Source organism: Phocoena sinus, chromosome 10 (assembly GCF_008692025.1).
Source record: "Phocoena sinus isolate mPhoSin1 chromosome 10, mPhoSin1.pri, whole genome shotgun sequence".
NCBI lineage: Eukaryota > Metazoa > Chordata > Mammalia > Artiodactyla > Phocoenidae > Phocoena > Phocoena sinus.
In genome coordinates this window covers 87,700,225-87,718,998 of record NC_045772.1, presented here as the reverse complement: position 1 = coordinate 87,718,998, position 18,774 = coordinate 87,700,225, and the positions used below count along the sequence as shown (strand labels likewise).

At 38.6% G+C, this 18,774-nt stretch overlaps 2 protein-coding genes across 6 annotated transcripts in view; one reads left to right on the top strand and one right to left on the bottom strand.

The window, feature by feature from the left end:
• PLEKHA5 (pleckstrin homology domain containing A5) overlaps nucleotides 1-18,774 on the top strand; it is a 245,304-nt gene that overhangs the window by 213,131 nt on the left and 13,399 nt on the right. For 4 of the 5 annotated variants that reach the window (XM_032646107.1, XM_032646106.1, XM_032646105.1 and 1 more), the window contains 4 exons: nucleotides 9,863-9,964; nucleotides 12,650-12,761; nucleotides 13,656-13,702; nucleotides 15,480-15,597. In XM_032646107.1, the coding sequence (XP_032501998.1) occupies nucleotides 9,863-9,964; nucleotides 12,650-12,761; nucleotides 13,656-13,702; nucleotides 15,480-15,597 (379 nt within the window). Of the gene's footprint in view, nucleotides 1-9,862; nucleotides 9,965-12,649; nucleotides 12,762-13,655; nucleotides 13,703-14,464; nucleotides 14,654-15,479; nucleotides 15,598-18,774 lie in introns of all 5 variants that reach the window. The other variant, XM_032646109.1, reaches the window with a different exon arrangement.
• LOC116760757 (COMM domain-containing protein 7-like) lies at nucleotides 4,429-5,291 on the bottom strand. Its single transcript, XM_032646110.1, is given in 3 exon segments — nucleotides 4,429-4,575; nucleotides 4,797-5,263; nucleotides 5,265-5,291. Coding segments are annotated over 3 exon segments (594 nt in total). The 3' UTR covers nucleotides 4,429-4,475.

The following is an 18,774-nucleotide window of genomic DNA, read 5'->3' as shown; positions in this document are numbered from 1 at the left end:
ACCGTCTGAGGAAATGAGCTGAGAATGTTTGAACATGAGAATGTTTCCGAATTTTCCGCTGAGAGGCGGAGAGGCTAGGGTATCTATCACTCCTTGGTCGAAGTTGCCGCAGGGTCCTTAATTCACCCACATTTCCAATCCGCCTTAGCTAATTGACCACGAACACTGGCACACGTGGAGCTGAACCACAGTTTCTTGAAATTAGGTGGGCAGAGGGCATAAACATCTGCTGCAGTCACCTCTCTTGGGGAGTTTACATTAGGCCTTATCTCTAACTGTAAGAGAAATATCCTCATGCTTTATCCGCTTAACAGGTGCTGCTTTTATTCTTTCCGACAATTCAAGGAGCCAGGTAAAGCAGACGCTATGCACATGTCTTAGATGAGAATGTGGGGCTCATCCAATAAAATATATTTGTATTTCTATATTTTGTACATATATTGTTTGGTTTGGTCCTTAAGCAAATGCTTTGCAAAACAGATATTATCTCCATTTTATTTTCATTTTTATTACCTCCACTGCACAGATGAAGAAGAAACTCGGGTTCATAGAGGTTAAATGACTTGCGAAAGTGACATAGCCAATACGAAAAAGTCAACACCTGAATCAAGGACTTTTTAAATTCTAGGGCTTCTATACTTTCTATTCCACTTCACTGTCTGTGTGGTCACTAATTTGTACTTTCTGAAACTTGGAATCAAATCTAGATTCTCTTACTCAGAAATCTCAACTTGGGATTTCATAGTTCAATCCTGGGTTTTGGCACCAAAATAATTAATTAGTTAATTAATTAATTAAAATTGGACTTTCAGATATCAGAAAACAAGTATAAAGGCCCCCAGTCATACCAAATGGCTGGTAGATGGCTTATGCATTTATCTACTGTAGAATAGGACCAATATATGAAATAATAGTAAATACTATGAATATTTCTGGAGCAGTTTATTGAGTGCCAGGTTCCATTATAAGTGCTTTTACATGTACTTAAGCCACATAATAACCCTTTGACAAGGGTACTATTATTACTATGTTAAAAATGGAAAACTGAAGCACAGAGAGATTGCCCAGTGTTACATAGTGAATAAGCATTATGTATAGACTTGCATTAAACTTATTTATGTTTTAAACTGGCTTCTGCATGGGAGGGCCATGAGTAAATGGAGATTTTAGACTAGAATGGATAAACTTAAAGGGGCAAGGGAGGAGGACAAATGAACCTCCTCGAGGAGAAGCTTGCACATTAAATGTTTTCATATTCTCATTCTCAGTGAAACAAAGAGCTACTGAGAATTATGGTGACAGCAAAGTGTGATTTTTTTTTTTTTTTTTTTTACAGAAGATCTGTTGACATCTATGAATTGTCACGAATACGCTTTGAAAGATTTCAAGATAGTTTTTAAATACCCTGGTCATTTCATTATCACAATACTGCATTCCCAGAAATAGAGACAGTCAGGTGTGATACACCTCCTGATGTGCTGCAGTGGAAAGTACCCAGCAACACTTGTGAGGTTTGGAAAATCAAGTGTGAATCTCAGCAAGCCTCAATATGCAACTAGGAGTTTATAGGAAATACAGGAAACAGAAGAGCAAACTAAGCAATACCACAGGAATTCAATTAAAAAATCTAGCCTCGGAGAAATTCTACAGAACAAGTGACCCATTCTCTTCAACAAATAAGTAGCAAGGGAATAAAGAGGGGGGTGTAGGGAAATCGTTATAGTTAAAAATATTTTTTAGGAAATTCCCTGGCAATCCAGTGGTTAGGACTTGGCACTCTCACTGCTGGGGCCCCAGGTTCTATACCAGGTTGGGAAACTAAGATCCCACAAGCCTTGCGGTGCCACCACCACACACACACACACACACACACACACACACACACACACACACACACACAAATATATATATATATATATATATTTTTTTTTTTTTAGAGGAATACATATTAATGATTTAAATAAATAAGAATTTGCCTGTTATTTTCATTTCTTTTCTTTAGAAATGCATACTGATTTATAAATGAAATGATATGATGGCTGGTGTTTGCTTTCAAATAATCTCACAGGGATAGAAAATGGATGCTGTAGATGAAACCAAATTGGCCACGTATTGATAACTATTGAATCAGGGTGCTAGTGGGCTACTTTTGTTTATATTTGGAAATTGCCATTGTGTATGTCTGAGAAAGGTTAAAAGAAAATTCACAAAAATGCTAACAAAAGGGTAGCATAATAATAGGTCTTTTTTTCCATCTTATCCTGTATTCTAATTTTTCTACTTTTTTAAAATTTATTTTATTTTTGGCTGCGTTGGGTCTTCGTTGCTGCGCGTGGGCTTTCTCTAGTTGTGGCGAGTGGCAGCTACTCTTCGTTGGGGTGTGTGGGTTTCTCATTGCAGTGGCTTCTCTTGTTGCAGAGCACGGGTTCTAGGCACACGGGCTTCAGTAGTTGTGGCGCATGGGCTCAGTAGTTGTGGCTTGCGGGCTCTAGAGCACTGGCTCAGTAGTTGTGGCGCAGGGGCTTAGTTGCTCTGCGGCATGTGGGATCTTCCCGGACCACAGCTCAAACCCGTGTCCCCTGCATTGGCAGGAGGATTCTTAACCACTGCGCCACCAGGGAAGCCCTCTCTACTTTTATAATTATAAAAATTTATTATATCTTCAATTTGTACAGTAAAAAGTAACGACTTTCTTTGAGATGGAATATTGTTTTGTTTCAAAGAGAAGGTTAGAAGAGAAACTAAATATATGAGTTAATGATTATAATTAGCCAATGAGTTAAAGATTATAAGTAGTCAAAACAGATGACTATAACTGTTATCATAAACTAGAAATTTAAAATAAAGGTAGCTCTGTAACCATGCCTGATTTAGTTGAACCTCACTTTATACCGTTTGAATTTGATCCCTTGCAACATATTTTTTGGTTTAAAAAAGCCAATATTGGGGAATTCCCTTGTGGTCCAGTGGTTAGGACTCCACGCTTCCACTGCAGGGAGCCCAGGTTTTATCCCTGGTGAGGAGAACCAAAATCCTGCAAGCCGCGCAGCGTGGCCAAATAAATATTTAAAAGCCAATATAGTAGTCATTATTAGATAGTATAGTAAGATATGTGCTTAGTAAATAGTGATTTTTATTTGAGATGCAGTTATGTAGTAAGGTAAGTATAAAATCATAAAAGGCATTCTTTATTTAAGAAAATTATTCAAAGTACTAAACACATTCTTAAAAATCTATGGCAAGAAATTCTACATCCTGAAGGTAAAAACGAAATCAGATTGACTTTATCTTGACTGATCTCAAAAATCAACTGCTTCTAAGACCCAGTCGACAGAATTGTTATTGTTGAGTGGTAGTAGCCAAAATTAACATTTTTTGTGCCTAATCCCCAAAACATAACAGTAAATTTACATAGTGCAGTATTTTAATTATCCAAGGTTTAGTAGTGGACATTAATCTGTAATATTTAAAATCGAAGAATTGGCGCTTAAGAAGCTAATAGTCACATATCTATATTATTGCCTCGTCTCTTTTTTTTTTTTTTTTTTTTGCAGTACGCGGGCCATTCACTGTTCTGGCCTCTCGTGTTGCGGAGCACGGGCTCCGGACACACAGGCTCAGCGGCCATGGCTCACAGGCCCAGCCGCTCCGCGGCATGTGGGATCTTCCCGGACCGGGGCATGAACCCATGTCCCCTGCATCGGCAAGAAGACTCTCAACCACTGCGCCACCAGGGAAGCCCCTCGTCTCTATTTTGAAACAGAAAATCTACTGCCAATTCCTTACCAAAGCCTTATGCCCCATTTTTTTTTCTTCTTCAGCACCTTTTTTATTCTTCTTCTGACCACCAGAGAAGGTCAGCTTGAACCAAAACAAGCTGAAATAGCCTCAGAAGGCCCACCTCATTACACACAACAGGGCAAAACCTGAAGTGAAGCCTCAGTTTTTTTCAGAGCAGACTCAGCATGTATTCTTATGCAGGTGTCCACTAAAGACTGATCAACAAAGCACCACCACCACAAACATACAAACTCTGTTGGGGGCTCCCCCGTGTGTCATTCACGGAGCCCGCCTCTTCCTCAGCCATAAGCAAGCCCTTCCTTGTTCTTTTGCGGGGGAAGGTCCTCCGTGCCTAGAGCGATAGACCATTTGTTTACTCTGGAACTTGGAAAGGAAGGTGACTCAACTTATTTCCTCCCCTGCATCTGAGATGCAATCACTTCTCTGAATATCTGAACGGTGACCTGGGAGATAGGTGGTAGAGGGTCCCTCAACAAAGACTCTTCAGGACCAGCCTGTCAGGCTCCTTAAGTACTTAATCCTTCGTTTTTCAGAAACCTTTGCACCTAGGCTCCCAAGGGGCAAGCAGGCCCAAAGGAGCGGCCACAGGCCTGGGAGCGAGCGACCTCTCTGAGCAGTCACGGGGAGGAGGAGGGGGCAGGGAGGGGCGAGGTGGAGATGCAGGGGGACAGAAATCAGCTGAAACACTCCATGCTGGTTCTGAATCGCTCCATCTCGTGCAGGAAGCTGTAGAACTGAGGCAAGGTTAATTCTATGTATAAATTTTCCGTTTGGGGCTTCCCTGGTGGCGCAGTGGTTGAGAGTCCACCTGCCGATGCAGGGGATGCGGGTTTGTGCCCCGGTCCGGGAAGATCCCACATGCCGAGGAGCGGCTGGGCCTGTGAGCCATGGCCGCTGAGCCTGCGCGTCCGGAGCCTGTGCTCCGCAACGGGAGAGGCCACGGCAGTGAGAGGCCCACGTACCGCAAAAAGAAGAAGAAAAATTTTTCCGTTTGATTTCCTTTCTTAACCACCAACTTTAATTGTAAAAGCATGTTTTCCAGTTCTCTGCTCCCAGACGTCACTCCAAATGTCCACTCCATATCTACAAGCTGGTTAATCATCAGAGTCTGACCTGTGGCCCATCGAGCAAGGGTGGGAACATTCTGTTTCCACTTTTCAGAAAAGTAGGTGGCTTTCTCTTCACTGAGACCCAGAGTTGTGAAATCAGCCTGGACCTGCTCAGCTGTGAGACTCTTCACGGCACCATTTGAAATCAGGAGGAGGCTCTTCACGATGCTTCTGACGGGGCCATGGCTGATTTGCTTGGTGGTGGCAAATTCAGAGAGCTGAGCCAGAAACCTTTCCACCTCTTCTGACTCAGTGAGGCAGTGGAAGAGCACTTCCTTCAGGGCTGAGAACTTCTGCCCGCCCAGCTGGTTCAGCTGCTGCGCATAGACACCCATGGCCCCGGCCACGGGTCGGGTCCTCTGTGCAGTGCCGGCGGCGCATGGCGTTCGCTCAGCCCCACGGACCCCCAGCTCCCGCGCCTCCCCAGACTTCCTCCTTCACGCCGCCCTTCATTTTTTAAATAGAAAACAGAACAGGGACTTCCCTGGTGGCTCAGTGGTCAAGAATCCGCCTGCTAGTATAGGGGGCACGGGTTCGAGCCCTGGTCCGGGAAGATCCACATGCCGTGGAGCAGCTAAGCCCGTGCGCCACAACTACTGAGCCTGCGCTCTAGAGCCCACGAGCCACAACTGCTGAGACCGCGTGCCGCAGCTACCGAGGCCACGTGCCGCAACTACCGAGCCTGCGTGCTGCAGCTACTGAAGCCCGCACACCTAGAGCCCGTGCTCCGCAACAAGAGAAGCCACCGCAGCGGAGAGTGGCCCCCGCTCACCACAACTAGAGAAAGCCCGTGCGCAGCAATGAAGACTCAATGCAGACAAATTAATTAAATTTTTAAAAAATCCTCTCATCTTTTTGGTAGTCTGGGGTTTCATTGCCTCTGAGGATTACAAACCTACTTGTAGTTTGTTTATTTTTTTCCTCACGGTGGCCGAGTCTTGCCTCAGTACAGACTATAAAGAAGTAACCACTATTAAAATGTACTTATTCCAAGCCTTAAACTTGGACTAAGTCAAATTTTTAAAAAGTTCTCTGCCATCCCTCAAGCAACTCGACACATGCACACACACACACATTTTTTTTTTAAACCTTTCTTATAGTAGGTCACATTCTCGGAAAAGTACACAGGTTTAACTGCGAAAACGTGGCTAACACCCGTAGCAAGGCACTGAATTCTACTAACGTGCCAGAAACTTCCCTCCCGGTGATGGCTCCTCCCCAAACACCACTGCCTGACTTTGAAACTACATTAGCTTTGCCTGTTTTTCAGTTTTTGTTTTTGTTTTTGCGGTACGCGGGCCTCTCACTGCCGTGGCCTCTCCCCCTGCGGAGCACAGGCTCCAGACGCACAGGCTCAGCGGCCATGGCTCATGGGCCCAGCCGCTCCTCGGCACGTGGGATCTTCCCGGACCGGGGCATGAACTCGTGTCCCCTGCACCGGCAGGCGGACTCTCAACCACTGCACCACCAGGGAAGCCCTAGCTTTGCCTGTTTTTGAACTTAGTAAAAGTATAATCATGTAGTATATACTGTTTGGCTTTTTTTAACATTATGAGGTTCATCCACGTGGTTGTAAATTGCAGGATTTAACTCATTCTCTTAACTGTATGGCATGAAGGTCCATGTTTTTATTGAAAGCACTGCTGTGTTTCCTGACTTGTGCCTGTGATTTTAAGATAATTGTATATTTGCAAGTCATTACCCCTTTTAATTGCCTTAGTGTACCTATATATTATCTTCTTGACAAAAAAAAGAGTAATCTCATATTTAAAGATTTTAACGTTGTACTTGTATAAGCCACTAAATTCTTTAATGAAATACTCAGCCAGGTGTTAGGAGGACTGATGTTATGCCAGTGCTGCCTCCTTTCTTTCTGTCCCCGTTGACTTGTGTTACCACTCTCCCATAATCATGCTGGAGGAGCCCAGAGGTAAAGGCAGAAACAGGCCCAGCAGGATAATGGGACTCAGGCCAACTGGTACAGTACAATGGCAGGACTTTCCAGGTTAGGAAAATTGAAAGTATATTGTGTTTCTTCACCCCTAGAATATTAGTAGAGTAACCTCTACCTCTCAATCTCTATTTTTCCTGTGTTTCTGTAAGAAAGACAAGAATTTCCACCATCCTAAAATGTTCTTGTGTTTAGTTGCATCTGCAGCACCTTTGGTCTCCCCTTGAACTTTTCTACAAAAGAGGCTCAGTGTCAGCCTGGCAATGCCATCTCACTTCATTGCTGGGCTGCCACTGGGTCTGTTATCCTCATTTTACCCTCCCTGAAGCCTTCAAAGGCCCACTATTTAAATTTGCAGTTTTTGTGGTGCGTACAATTTAGAAGATGGCTAGAAGCAATTTTTCTTTTCTTTTTTGGGCACGCCGCATGGCTTGCAGGATCTTAGTTCCCCATCCCGGGATTGAACCTGCGTCCTCAGCAGTGAAAGCGTGGAGTCCTAACCACTAGACTGCCAGGGAATTCCCTTTTTTTTTCTTTTGTTTTGCAGGCAATTTTCCTTGAAGGAGATCAATATCCTTATTGATTCAGGTGAAAACAGTTTGCTGAAGCCAATATAAATTGGCTTACACAATATAAATGAGATTAAAATCTTTAGTCCTTTACCACTCTGCCTTTTTAAAATTTAATTCACTGTGAATTCTGCATAATTCTGTGAAATCTGCATAATAACTCCCTAAATTATATAATATAGAGATGATAAAAAAAATCTCCCGTGGTTTATCTCTGCTTTTTTAAAAAACGTAATCCAGGGCTTCCCTGGTGGTGCAGTGGTTGAGGGTCCGCCTGCCGATGCAGGGGACGCGGGTTCGTGCCCCGGTCCGGGAGGATCCCGCATGCCGCGGAGCAGCTGGGCCCGTGAGCCGTGGCCGCTGGGCCTGTGCGTCCGGAGCCTATGCTCCGCGGCGGGAGAGGACCGCGTACCGCAAAAAAAAAAAAAACAAAAAAAACGTAATCCATTGTAAAACCCGCTTATGGACTTCCCTGGTGGTGCAGTGGTTAAGAATCCACCTGCCAATGCAGGGGACACGGGTTTGAGCCCTGGTCCGGGAAGATCCCACATGCTGTGGAGCAACTAAGCCCGTGCGCCACAACTACTGAGCCTGCGCTCTAGAACCTGCGAGCCACAACTACTGAAGCCCACGCACTTAAAGCCCGTAGTCCTCAACAAGAGAAGCCACCGCAATAAGAAGCCCGCACACCACAGCAAAGAGTAGCCCCCTGCTCAACGCAATTAGAGAAAGCCCGCCGGCAGCAACGAAGACCCAACGCAGCCATAAATTAATTAATTTTTTTAAAAACCTTACAAGGAGACATCTTAAATTCAAAAAGCAGTTATTCCAAATGGCCCAAATTTTAACACTCATTTTAATTTTTTTTTTTCATTTTAATTTTTAAAGGTAATTTTCATTGCCTAAGTTTTTAAGCAATTGTAAGCTAGTTGCAGAATATAGAAAATAGAGAACCTCTAGGAACTTGAATATTGCTGCTCTTTTTTTTTTAACTGTTAAGATGATTTTCAGTAACCTCTCTTCTACATTCAGTACCCTCTTTTCTTATCCCAAAACTATTGCTGTTGTTAAACTAACATTTCCCAGGGGAGCTTTGCTTAGAGCAGTTCAAGTCAAGAAATCTATGGTCAAGGGAAGTTCTTCGACAAGAGTTACTAATTCATTTTACAACAGCATTCAGTAAACATTTGTTGGTAGTGTCATGTGTGCCAACACCACGCTAGATACTGGTGACAAAATAGTGATCAAATATAGTTCCTGTCCTTAGTTTATCAATTTGACCTCATACCAGTCTCTGAAATGTCTGAAGAATACCTACACTCCTGTGGAATAGCTTCCCTGAAGCAGAATGACATGGCAATGTAGTTTTGAGCACTTGTAGAATTATTCTATATTAAATAGATGACAGGTGGATAAGGATCAAGTACGAAAGTTTTCTCTGTGATTTGAGGGTTTGGGGGTAGTTTTTTTTCCCCAAAGGAGAAAAGTATAGGTGGGTAGTACCTCTATTGAGTCTCTAGGAGCAAAATTCACTACATTAGTTCGCTGAATTAGCTTCATTACATTACTGTAAATTTATTCTAAGTGAAGTCATGTCAGGCTTCTGGTGTTATTGAAAATCCAACATGCTAAAATACAAACTATTTAGTATTTTTATTCCTGGACAAATTTTAATCATGTCAGATAAGAAAGTGCTTTATTTATGCCTCTTCTGCATTTAAAAAAAATCACTTTCAAGAAAAATTTAATGTATTACTATGGATAAAATAACACATTTTGGGCTTCCCTGGTGGCGCAGTGGTTGAGAGTCTGCCTGCCAATGCAGGGGGCACGGGTTCGAGCCCTGGTGTGGGAGGATCCCACATGCCGCGGAGCAACTAGGCCCGTAAGCCACAACTACCGAGCCTGCGCGTCTGGAGCCTGTGCTCCGCAACAAGAGAGGCCGCGATAGTGAGAGGCCCGCGCACCGCGATGAAGAGTGGCCCCCACTCGCCGCAACTAGAGAAAGCCCACGCACAGAAACGAAGACCCAACACAGCAAAAATAAATTAATTAATTAATAAACTCCTACCACCAACATCTTCTTAAAAAAAAAAACACACATTTTCTCAGAACTCTTTAGATATTAGAATCAACTGAATATTTTGATTTCATGAATGAATAAATAATAAATAGTTCAGGTGGGTTTGTTTGGGTTTTTTTGGTTGTTTAGGGTTTTTTTTGGGAGGGGGTTAGTAATTTTGAGTATAGCAACAGCACAATAATAAATAATTCAGTTCCTCAGTAAATTTTTCTTAAATTGAGCAAAAAAGAGAGGAAAAAAATAAAGGAAAATGAGTTATAAAAATTTTTATGTTGTCCATTGTAAACTACAGGATTGATAACACACCAGCACATTTTCTCTATTAAAGTAATTAAAGCTCTGATTTCAGGAGCTGGAACGAGCATGGAGAGAATATGATAAGTTAGAATATGATGTAACTCTCACCAGGAACCAGATGCAAGAGCAGCTAGATCGCCTTGGTGAAATTCAGGTACAGAATTATAATATACATTGTTTTAACTGGCTTTCACTAGTTCTGTACAACCCATCTCGTTAGCTTCATGCACACCGTTCACAGTTTTTGCATTATTGGCTACCTAACATCTGGGTTTCAATACTTTCAATGATAGGACTCTTACAGTCTCACAAAGTAGCCCATCCCTCACTGTTTAAAAGTTCTTTATCCTATTGGGCACATGGTGAGCCCTAGAGTGTTCTGTGCTCCTAGCTAACTATGTCACTTAGCACTGAAGTGTCAAATTATCTTATCCATTCTATATTAAATCCCTCTCATTTATCAAACCGTTATTTAGCCTATTGTCTTGACTGCTATTTTATTAGAATGGAGGAAGATGCAGCACCATTTGGCATAAAGAATCCAGGTTTGTGAATAGGCAGATACGGAATGAAGTTCCAGGTGTTTGTTTTCTTATCTATAAAGTTGAAATAACAATACCTGTCTTAAAGTGTTGCCCTGAGGGATGGAAATAATACATACTTAAGAAAATAATAAAAGTCACTTTATGCTTGTGACCCTATGTAAATTTGGTCATCTGCATTGGAAGCCCAGTAGACTCAACAAATCAGTACAACAAATAAAGAGTAAGGTTGACTCATAGAATGTCAACTGTCTTCTATGCGTGCTGTCCAGAATAGTAACCACCAACCACGTGTAGCTGTTGGGCACTTGCAGTGTTGCTAGAGGAACTGAATTTTTAATTATCTAAATGTAAGTAGCCATGTGTGGTTGTGACTTCTGTACTGAACACTGAAGGTACTAAATACAATAGAAAAAAATGGTGAACATCTAAACCTCAACCAAGGGATCAAGAAACCTTTTCTGTGAAAGGCTAGATATTAAATATTTTAGATGTTACAGGTGTATACGCTCTGTCACAAAATCTTTGGTGTTTGGGAGTTTTTAATAACCCCTTAAGATTATAAAATTTATTTTTAGCTCACAGGCCATAAAAAAGAAGTCATGGGCCAAAGCAGTTTGCCAATCCTGATTTAACCTAACAAAAAAAAGCTCATCATGAAAATTTAATTACTATATTATAGGACATAAGAGAAGACCTGAATAAATGGAGAGGTATAATTGCTATACTATGTTCACGGATGGCCCGATTTAACGTTATCACGATGGAAATTCTCCCCATAAGTACAATTCCATTCCAACCAAATTTCCAGAAAAAATTAACAAAATGGTTCTATATTTTTAGGGTATAATAAAGACCACAGTAGACATTTTTTGAAAAAATAAAGAACTAGGAAAGACACCTTATGAGAAGCAGCATTGCGCATGTAACCTTAGGCCAGTTACATAACAGCTTTGTACCTCAGTTTCTATAGCTGTAAGATGAAAATAATAATAATACCTACCCTTGTTGGGTTATTATCATGGTTAAATGTGTTGATATTTTTTGAAGCACTTAGAATAGAACCAGGCAAATAAAACAGACTATATATATAAGTGTTTGTTAAATACATAAGTAAACAATGAAGACAATATAGAAAACTTGAAAAATGACATACTAGGAAGAAGTGAAGTATCTTTGACCTCTAAAAATTCAACAAGTCACTGTCTAGATTTGCAAAGAACTTTTTAATTTGGAGAAACAATGCATTAGAAAAATAGACAAAGAACATGAGTAGTTTTAATTAATGGAAAATTTAACTCACATTGCTAACAAGTGTTTGAAAAGTTGATCAGTGTAACTAGTAACCAGAGAAATCGCAAAATAAAACAAAAATGAGATTTTCATTGTACACCTTTCAGATAGACAAAAATATGTACATTTTTTAAATTAGTGCAAAAGTAATACATATTCTATATGTGCAATTATCTGATTTTTATAGTTTATATTCCCTCCCTGTATGTCTTTATCAGTATTCACATCTCAGGGCTGACATAATTGTTACAGTTATCGTACTTATTTACCTATTTCTTTTATAGTTATATTCCTAAAAGTGATATTTATCATTTTTGTATTTATCAATAAGAGTCATTAGAGTTTTACTAGAATCTTACTAAGATGATCTTATTTTGGCTTCAGTTAGAGTATTTAGCCTAAGGGACATGAACTGGGGTAGTAAAGAAATAACTTTAGGGTAGAGTAAAAATGGCAATAATCAATTTCAAAAACTGAAAATTTGTCCTGCAAATATATTTAACTCTATCAATAAAAACTCTTCAAATTGCCCTTTCTTTTTTTCTTTTTTGGCATGTCTCTATGTTCTAGAACTTAAGAGACTAAAATACTTTCCTTTTTTTCCCCTAAAAATGTTTTGTTTAATTTGGGATTTGTGAGTTTCTGATCTGTTGTGTTTTTGTTTTGTTTTGTTGGTTTTGGTTTGGGGGAGGGTTCCGCATTTTTAGTCCCATCTAATCAGTATTCCTTCCTGGGATTGTAAGTAACTCAACACAGTGTGTATTGAAAAGATATGAAATAGTGTGTGTAGATCTGAAATATTAAATTTTTCTGTTTCTCTGCTTTTTTTCTTTTATCTTCGCCATTGACATTGCAAAATTGAGAAGGTCACACAAATCATATTAAATATTCTCAAAACTTAATCCACTGCAATTCTCATTTTTTAAGTATATAATTAGTGGAATTTATAACTGTATTTAATGATTTTTTCCCCCTGTATGTGGTCTGTCCGTTTTTACTGATAGACTGAATCAGCAGGAATTCAGCGTGCACAGCTTCAGAAAGAACTCTGGAGAATTCAGGATGTCATGGAAGGACTGAGTAAACACAAACAGCAGAGAGGCACTGCAGAAACAGGTACATTAGCTTCATCTTTTATTCTGCACTTACTGACCATAATAATATATCTAAATGGAATAACACATAGAATTGGATTTCTCTTGTTATTTTAATGGATTTTTGACATTAGAAAACAGGCACTTTGTAATAATTGAATCAGTACCCAAGTTTATATATAATATAGAAAGCAAAAGTTTTACCAACCACACTCACACAAAAATGAGTCATTGTTTTGTGTCTGTAATTATAAATGCACACAGTGTTTTGGTTTGGGGAGTTTTTTTCCCACAACAGAAAATGTTGTTTTTCATCAATATGTTTTTTTCTCCTTAACAATACAATACAATAACAGCTGTGTAAGAATCATTGTATAGATGAACTATAATTTATCCATTTCGGTGTTGATGAACAATGTAGGTTGCTTCCAGGTTGTTGGGTGGGTGGGTGGGGTTTTTTGTTTTTCTTTCATAAGCCATGATGTAACGAACATTACTGTGTACATAATAAACACACCTGCTAGTACTAATGGGTTCTAGGAAATGAGAAATAAGTGCACATTTTTCATTTTGATATGCACAGCCAAATTGCTCTCCTAAAAGATTATATCAAATCATAGTTAAACCAGTAGTATCTGAGAAAACCCATTTCCCCATACTCTTGTTTATATTAGATATTTCAGTTTGTATTTTTTAATGTATTGGGGTTTTTAAAATTTCTTCTATTGAAGTGTGGTTGATTTACAATGTGTTAATTTCTACTGTATAGCAATGTAATGGGTTTTAAATTCAGAAAACAAATGAGGGGTTAGAAACTAAAGGCTTTGTTTAAAATAAATGAAATTGTTCCTTTTTTCTGTAGATTTAGGAAGATATGTTTAGTGTAAGTAGTTATATTTTACAATTTTTTTAATAGGTATGATAGGATCAAAGCCTTTCTCAACAGTTAAGTACAAAAATGAGGTAAGTTTGAATTGTTTCTCTAACTATAAATTAATTTATAATTAAAACATGAATTAGAATTTTCTCCACTCATAACAAAAATGTTTTCTAAATATGTTTGAGTTACTGTTTTGATCTTGAAATTTTGCTGGTTCAGTAATTTGGTTCTTCTAACAAATGTGATCTTCTTCCCTTTTCTTAATGGAAAAAAAAATTGAATCACTACTTCTCATCTATGTTAGAACTTTAACATTGTCATACTTTTTCTAATCTAAGTAATTTGAGTATTTATTTATCATTGTTTGGTATGATAAGTTGGCTGTGTATCATGCATACCATAAAGAAATGACAACTACAAAGAGATACTGTCAACCTAGTTGAAAGCATCTGTGGTCTTGAATTTTGTATAAAAGCCAATCAAAAAGAAATGTTCTTTCTTTTCTCTTAAAAATTAGCAAAACAATACAGAATGAGATTTTTTTTAATGAATTCTTTATTTTTAAAATGAAATACAGTAGTTTCATACATTTGTTTTGATGTTGAGCTTTAGAGTAAAGCTAACCTGTGTGTTACAGAAAAAATTAAATGCAGTCAAATTTAAAACCCAGTTATTGGCTATCATAAACACTTTTTTGTTTTACTTTTTAATATGAGACTCTTGGCTTGGCAGTGTCCCTTTAATTATCTTAAAGTGAATGTAAGTTAACTTACCATTGCAAAGAATTTCGATATACTTAATTCAATATGCTTATCTAAATAAGGTGACTATTCTACAATCTTTAGGAAGAGGAAGTAGTCCCACCTCGTCCTCCACTTCCTCGGTCCTATGACTTTACAGACCAGCCTCCCATAATCCCCCCTCTGCCCAGTGATAGCAGCTCCTTGCTCTGTTATAGCAGGGGCCCAGTCCATCTGCCCGAAGAAAAGAAGATTCACCAAGTTCAAGGATATCCAAGAAATGGATCTCACTGTGTAAGTGGCTGCAATAGCCACAGAATAATCAATCGTACTTGCCCTCATTTTTCAAACTTAATTTATTTTAGACTCAAACTTTTTTTTATTATAACACCACTTTTAGCCAGCACTTTTTTGTTCATATATAACATTATCATTTGTTTTTCCTGTTTTAGTTTTACCATTCTTATTTTGTAATATTTTCACAATTTTAATAAAATTTCATAGTTTCTGCTTTTCATGAATATTTTCATAAAGTGGTTACTTTATGTGCCTGTGTTTAAGGAGCCATATTTTAAATATACCATTTCAGGATATTAGAAGCAAAATGATATCTTTAGATCAGAAAGACACAAGGAAAAGAAGATTCTTACCAGGAATGATCAAAAGGTTGGGGTGTGGGCAGTTCAGTCTAGGAAAACTGTTAGAGGATGTGGACATTGCCAAGGAAAGACATTACCCATGGAAACTGGAAAAAAGGAGTTTGGGGATTAAACAAATAAATGTAAAATGTAATAAGCAAGGAGAAGAGAACAAGGAGAAAAGGAATAGGGCTAATTGAGTTAATATGATATAATTATTTTTAGACTTTAGTTTTACTGATGATTTTGTCCCTAAGAGGAATATTCTTAATTTTAAAATCAAAAGATATGCTGGTTAAAAATCTTTTATAAAGTCTTTTTTTCTACCCTAATTGTAACATATATATTAATTGTGTTATACCTAAGATAGCTGACTGAGGCTTTTAATTGTTAAGAGTGTGAGTTCTTAGAGATAAACATTTTAAAAGAGACTTTTGCCTTTTTGTGTGTGTTTGTGTGTGATTACATATCTTCCTTTCAAGGGTCCAGATTATAGACTCTACAAGAGTGAACCAGAGTTAACAACAGTGGCAGAAGTTGATGAGTCTAATGGAGAAGAAAAATCAGAATCTGTTTCAGAAATGGAAACTTCTGTTAAAGGTCAGCATTTGAGATATGTTTTATCTCCTGCATTTTTCAGACACCTTAGAAATAAATTTAGTTTATATGTTGACACAGTACATATACAAGTCCACAGTCCCTCATCTGAAACCCTTGGAATCTGATGCGTTTCTGAATTTAGAAGTTTCAGATATTGGGAAGATAACATGACCCATAAACCACATATCAACATGTCATCTCTCTCTGCTGAGACAAATATGGCAAAATGTGGGATTTTTCAGAAAAGTAATTTCTGATCATAACCCACTAGTCGATTTTTTAAAAATAATCTGCTAAAGGGTCATAAAGTAAAGCTTGAAAAATAGTAAGTGGTAATATTCACATAGCTTTTTCCATAATTGGAATATCCTTCTAGGTTTTCTAATGCTGGGTTTTGTGTTGTTGTTGTTTTGGGATTTTTTTTTTAATTAGAAAAATACTGCCATCTTGAAAACTTAATATTTATATGCCTTTCTCATTCTCATCCAAATCATACCTTTTTCTCATTGAAAGTCTTTGTTAACTTTATCTTTTTATACACAGTTGTAAGTGAAACAGTCATAGTCTTCGTCCTTACCATATTTGTGCATATAATTATAAATATGCAGGAAATATCAGACTGCAAACAAAAGTAAATGTTTTTGGCAAATAGGTAACTAGATACCTGGCCAATCCTCCACAGATTATAAATGCTGGTTCATATCATTTTAAATATTTTTGAGACTCTTCAACAAGTTGTGGAAAAGTAAAGAGAGGGATGTTCAGGCCAAAAATTATATGAAGGGTAGTGTATTAGTCTGCTCAGGCCGCCATAAAAAAAATACCATAGACTGAGTGGTTTAAACAACAGAAGTTTATTCTCACAGTTCTGGAGGCTAGAAGTCCCAGACCAAGTTCTGAGAGGGTTTGGTTTTGGGTGAGGACTCTTTTCCTGGCTTGTAGATGCTGCCTCCCTCACATGGCCTTTCCTATGAGTGCCTGTAAATTCTCTGGTATCTCATAAGGCCACTAATCTGTGGGGGCCAGGGCCCCACCCTTATGACCTCATTTAACCTTAATGACCTCCTTTTAATCCCCATCTCCAAATATAGTCACATCAAGAATTAGGGCTTCAACAGGAATTTTAGGAGGACCAATTCAGTCCATAGCAAGAGGCATCCAGGAAGTAAAGTGGAGCATGAAAGCCAGCTTTCACCTTATGACAGGACAAAGCTCAGAGCATGAACAAATTAGGAGTCTGCTAGGAGACCCCCTCAAATAAAGCTGGGGCCCTCTGAGGGCTATACTTTCAGTGAAAACTGATTAACTCAATTTCATCAAAATTTAAAACTTTTGCCCATCAGAATGGAAGAAAATATTATCAGTACATATACCTTACAAAATCCTTGTATCCAGAATATATAAATAACTCTTACAAATCAGTAATAAAGATAAACAACCCAATAAAAAAGTAGGCAAGGGCTTCCCTGGTGGCACAGTGGTTGAGCGTCCGCCTGCCGATGCAGGGGACACGGGTTCATGCCCTGGTCCGGGAAGATCCCACATGCCGCAGAGCAGCTGGGCCCGTGAGCCATGGCCGCTGAGCCTGCACGTCCAGAGCCTGTGCTCCGCAATGGCAGAGGCCACAACAGTGAGAGGTCCGCGTACCCCAAAAACAAAACAAAACAAACAAAAAAAAAGTAGGCAAAAAAAGCCTTGGAGAGTTAACAAATCAGGTATACAAATGGCCAATAAGCACATGGAAAAGCTTATAACTTATTAATCACAAAAGAAATGCAGTTTTAATGCAAATAAAAATCACATTTCACACCTTCTAGAATGGCTAAACTTGAAAGACTGACTACCTAGTGTTGGTTAGGATGTGGGACAATTGGAATTCACACACATTTCTGAGGTGGTATAGGATGGAACAATAGTTTGGCAGTTTCTCATAAAGTTAAACATGCAGTCATCATAGCCAGGAATTCTATATATTTACCTAAGAAAAATGAAAACATAATCCCTCAAAAGACTTATACAAGGGTTGTTATAGCAGCTTTAATTCATAATAGACAAAAACTGGAAGCAGTCATATGTCTGTCAACAAGAGTACGGCTAAACAGGTTGTAATACTTCTCAGCAAAAAACTGATAGATGTATTTAGTCATAACAATGATATCATCTGAAATATGTTCTCTAGTATGGCTTGAATTCTTCCTGGAAGTTTTTCCTCTTTTAAAGTTTGGGTTGTGTTTTTTTTTTTTAGTATATAATCATAAGCTCTCATCTAATAAATGTCTGAAGTGTACAGATCGATTACAGTGTAATTTATTTTGTACCACATGACTTAAAGTTGGGCTTTTAAAAATGGACCACTGACTAGCATAGTAGAAGGCTTTTCTTTATTTGAACTGTAAAAATTACTTGTAATACATCAGTCCAGCTCTTCACATTCTCAAATATACAACTGTAATAAACACAGAGTTCATAAACAATATTAAAACTTCATTAAGCTGCAGATTGTTTGGTTCATAACCTAAAGGGGCCCTGAATGACTGACCACCATTTGTCTTTGGGGGGAAAATAAGATTTCATTTTTCTACTTAGTTAATGTAACTTTAATGAGCCCAGAGAGAATGATTTTTTTTTTCAGCAAACTATTGAGATTTGAATAATTTCTTATTTTACTTGTGTCCTCAGTGGACGATAGTGTATATATTCTGCTTACACAAGATGACTGTGGTACAGATGAATACATTTTATGTGAACTGATCATTAGCTTTTATTGTTGTGTTAATGATTTTGTGTGTGTGTATTGTTTGTTTTCTAATTATAAAAGTAGTGTGTGTTCATTTTAGAAATTTTTCAAAAACGCAAAAGTAAAAGTAGCTTCAATTACCCGTAGTCAACTATTGTTAACATTGTTAGTGGATTCTTTATTGAGGTGGTGCAGTGTGATTGAAAGAGACCAAATGGGAATTAAGGACATTTAGGTAAATCACTTAACCCTTCTGGCCATAACTTTCCTCATCTCTGTGAGAGGATTAGATTAAGGTACTTTTAACCTCTGAAAATATTGTAAATACTTCATGAAGAAGCAGAGCAACAAGGGAAAACGGGCCAAAGCAGAAGCTCTAGCCATGCTGCTGCTAAGCTATATGTACTTGAGGAAGTCAGTTAACCCAGATTCTGCACTTC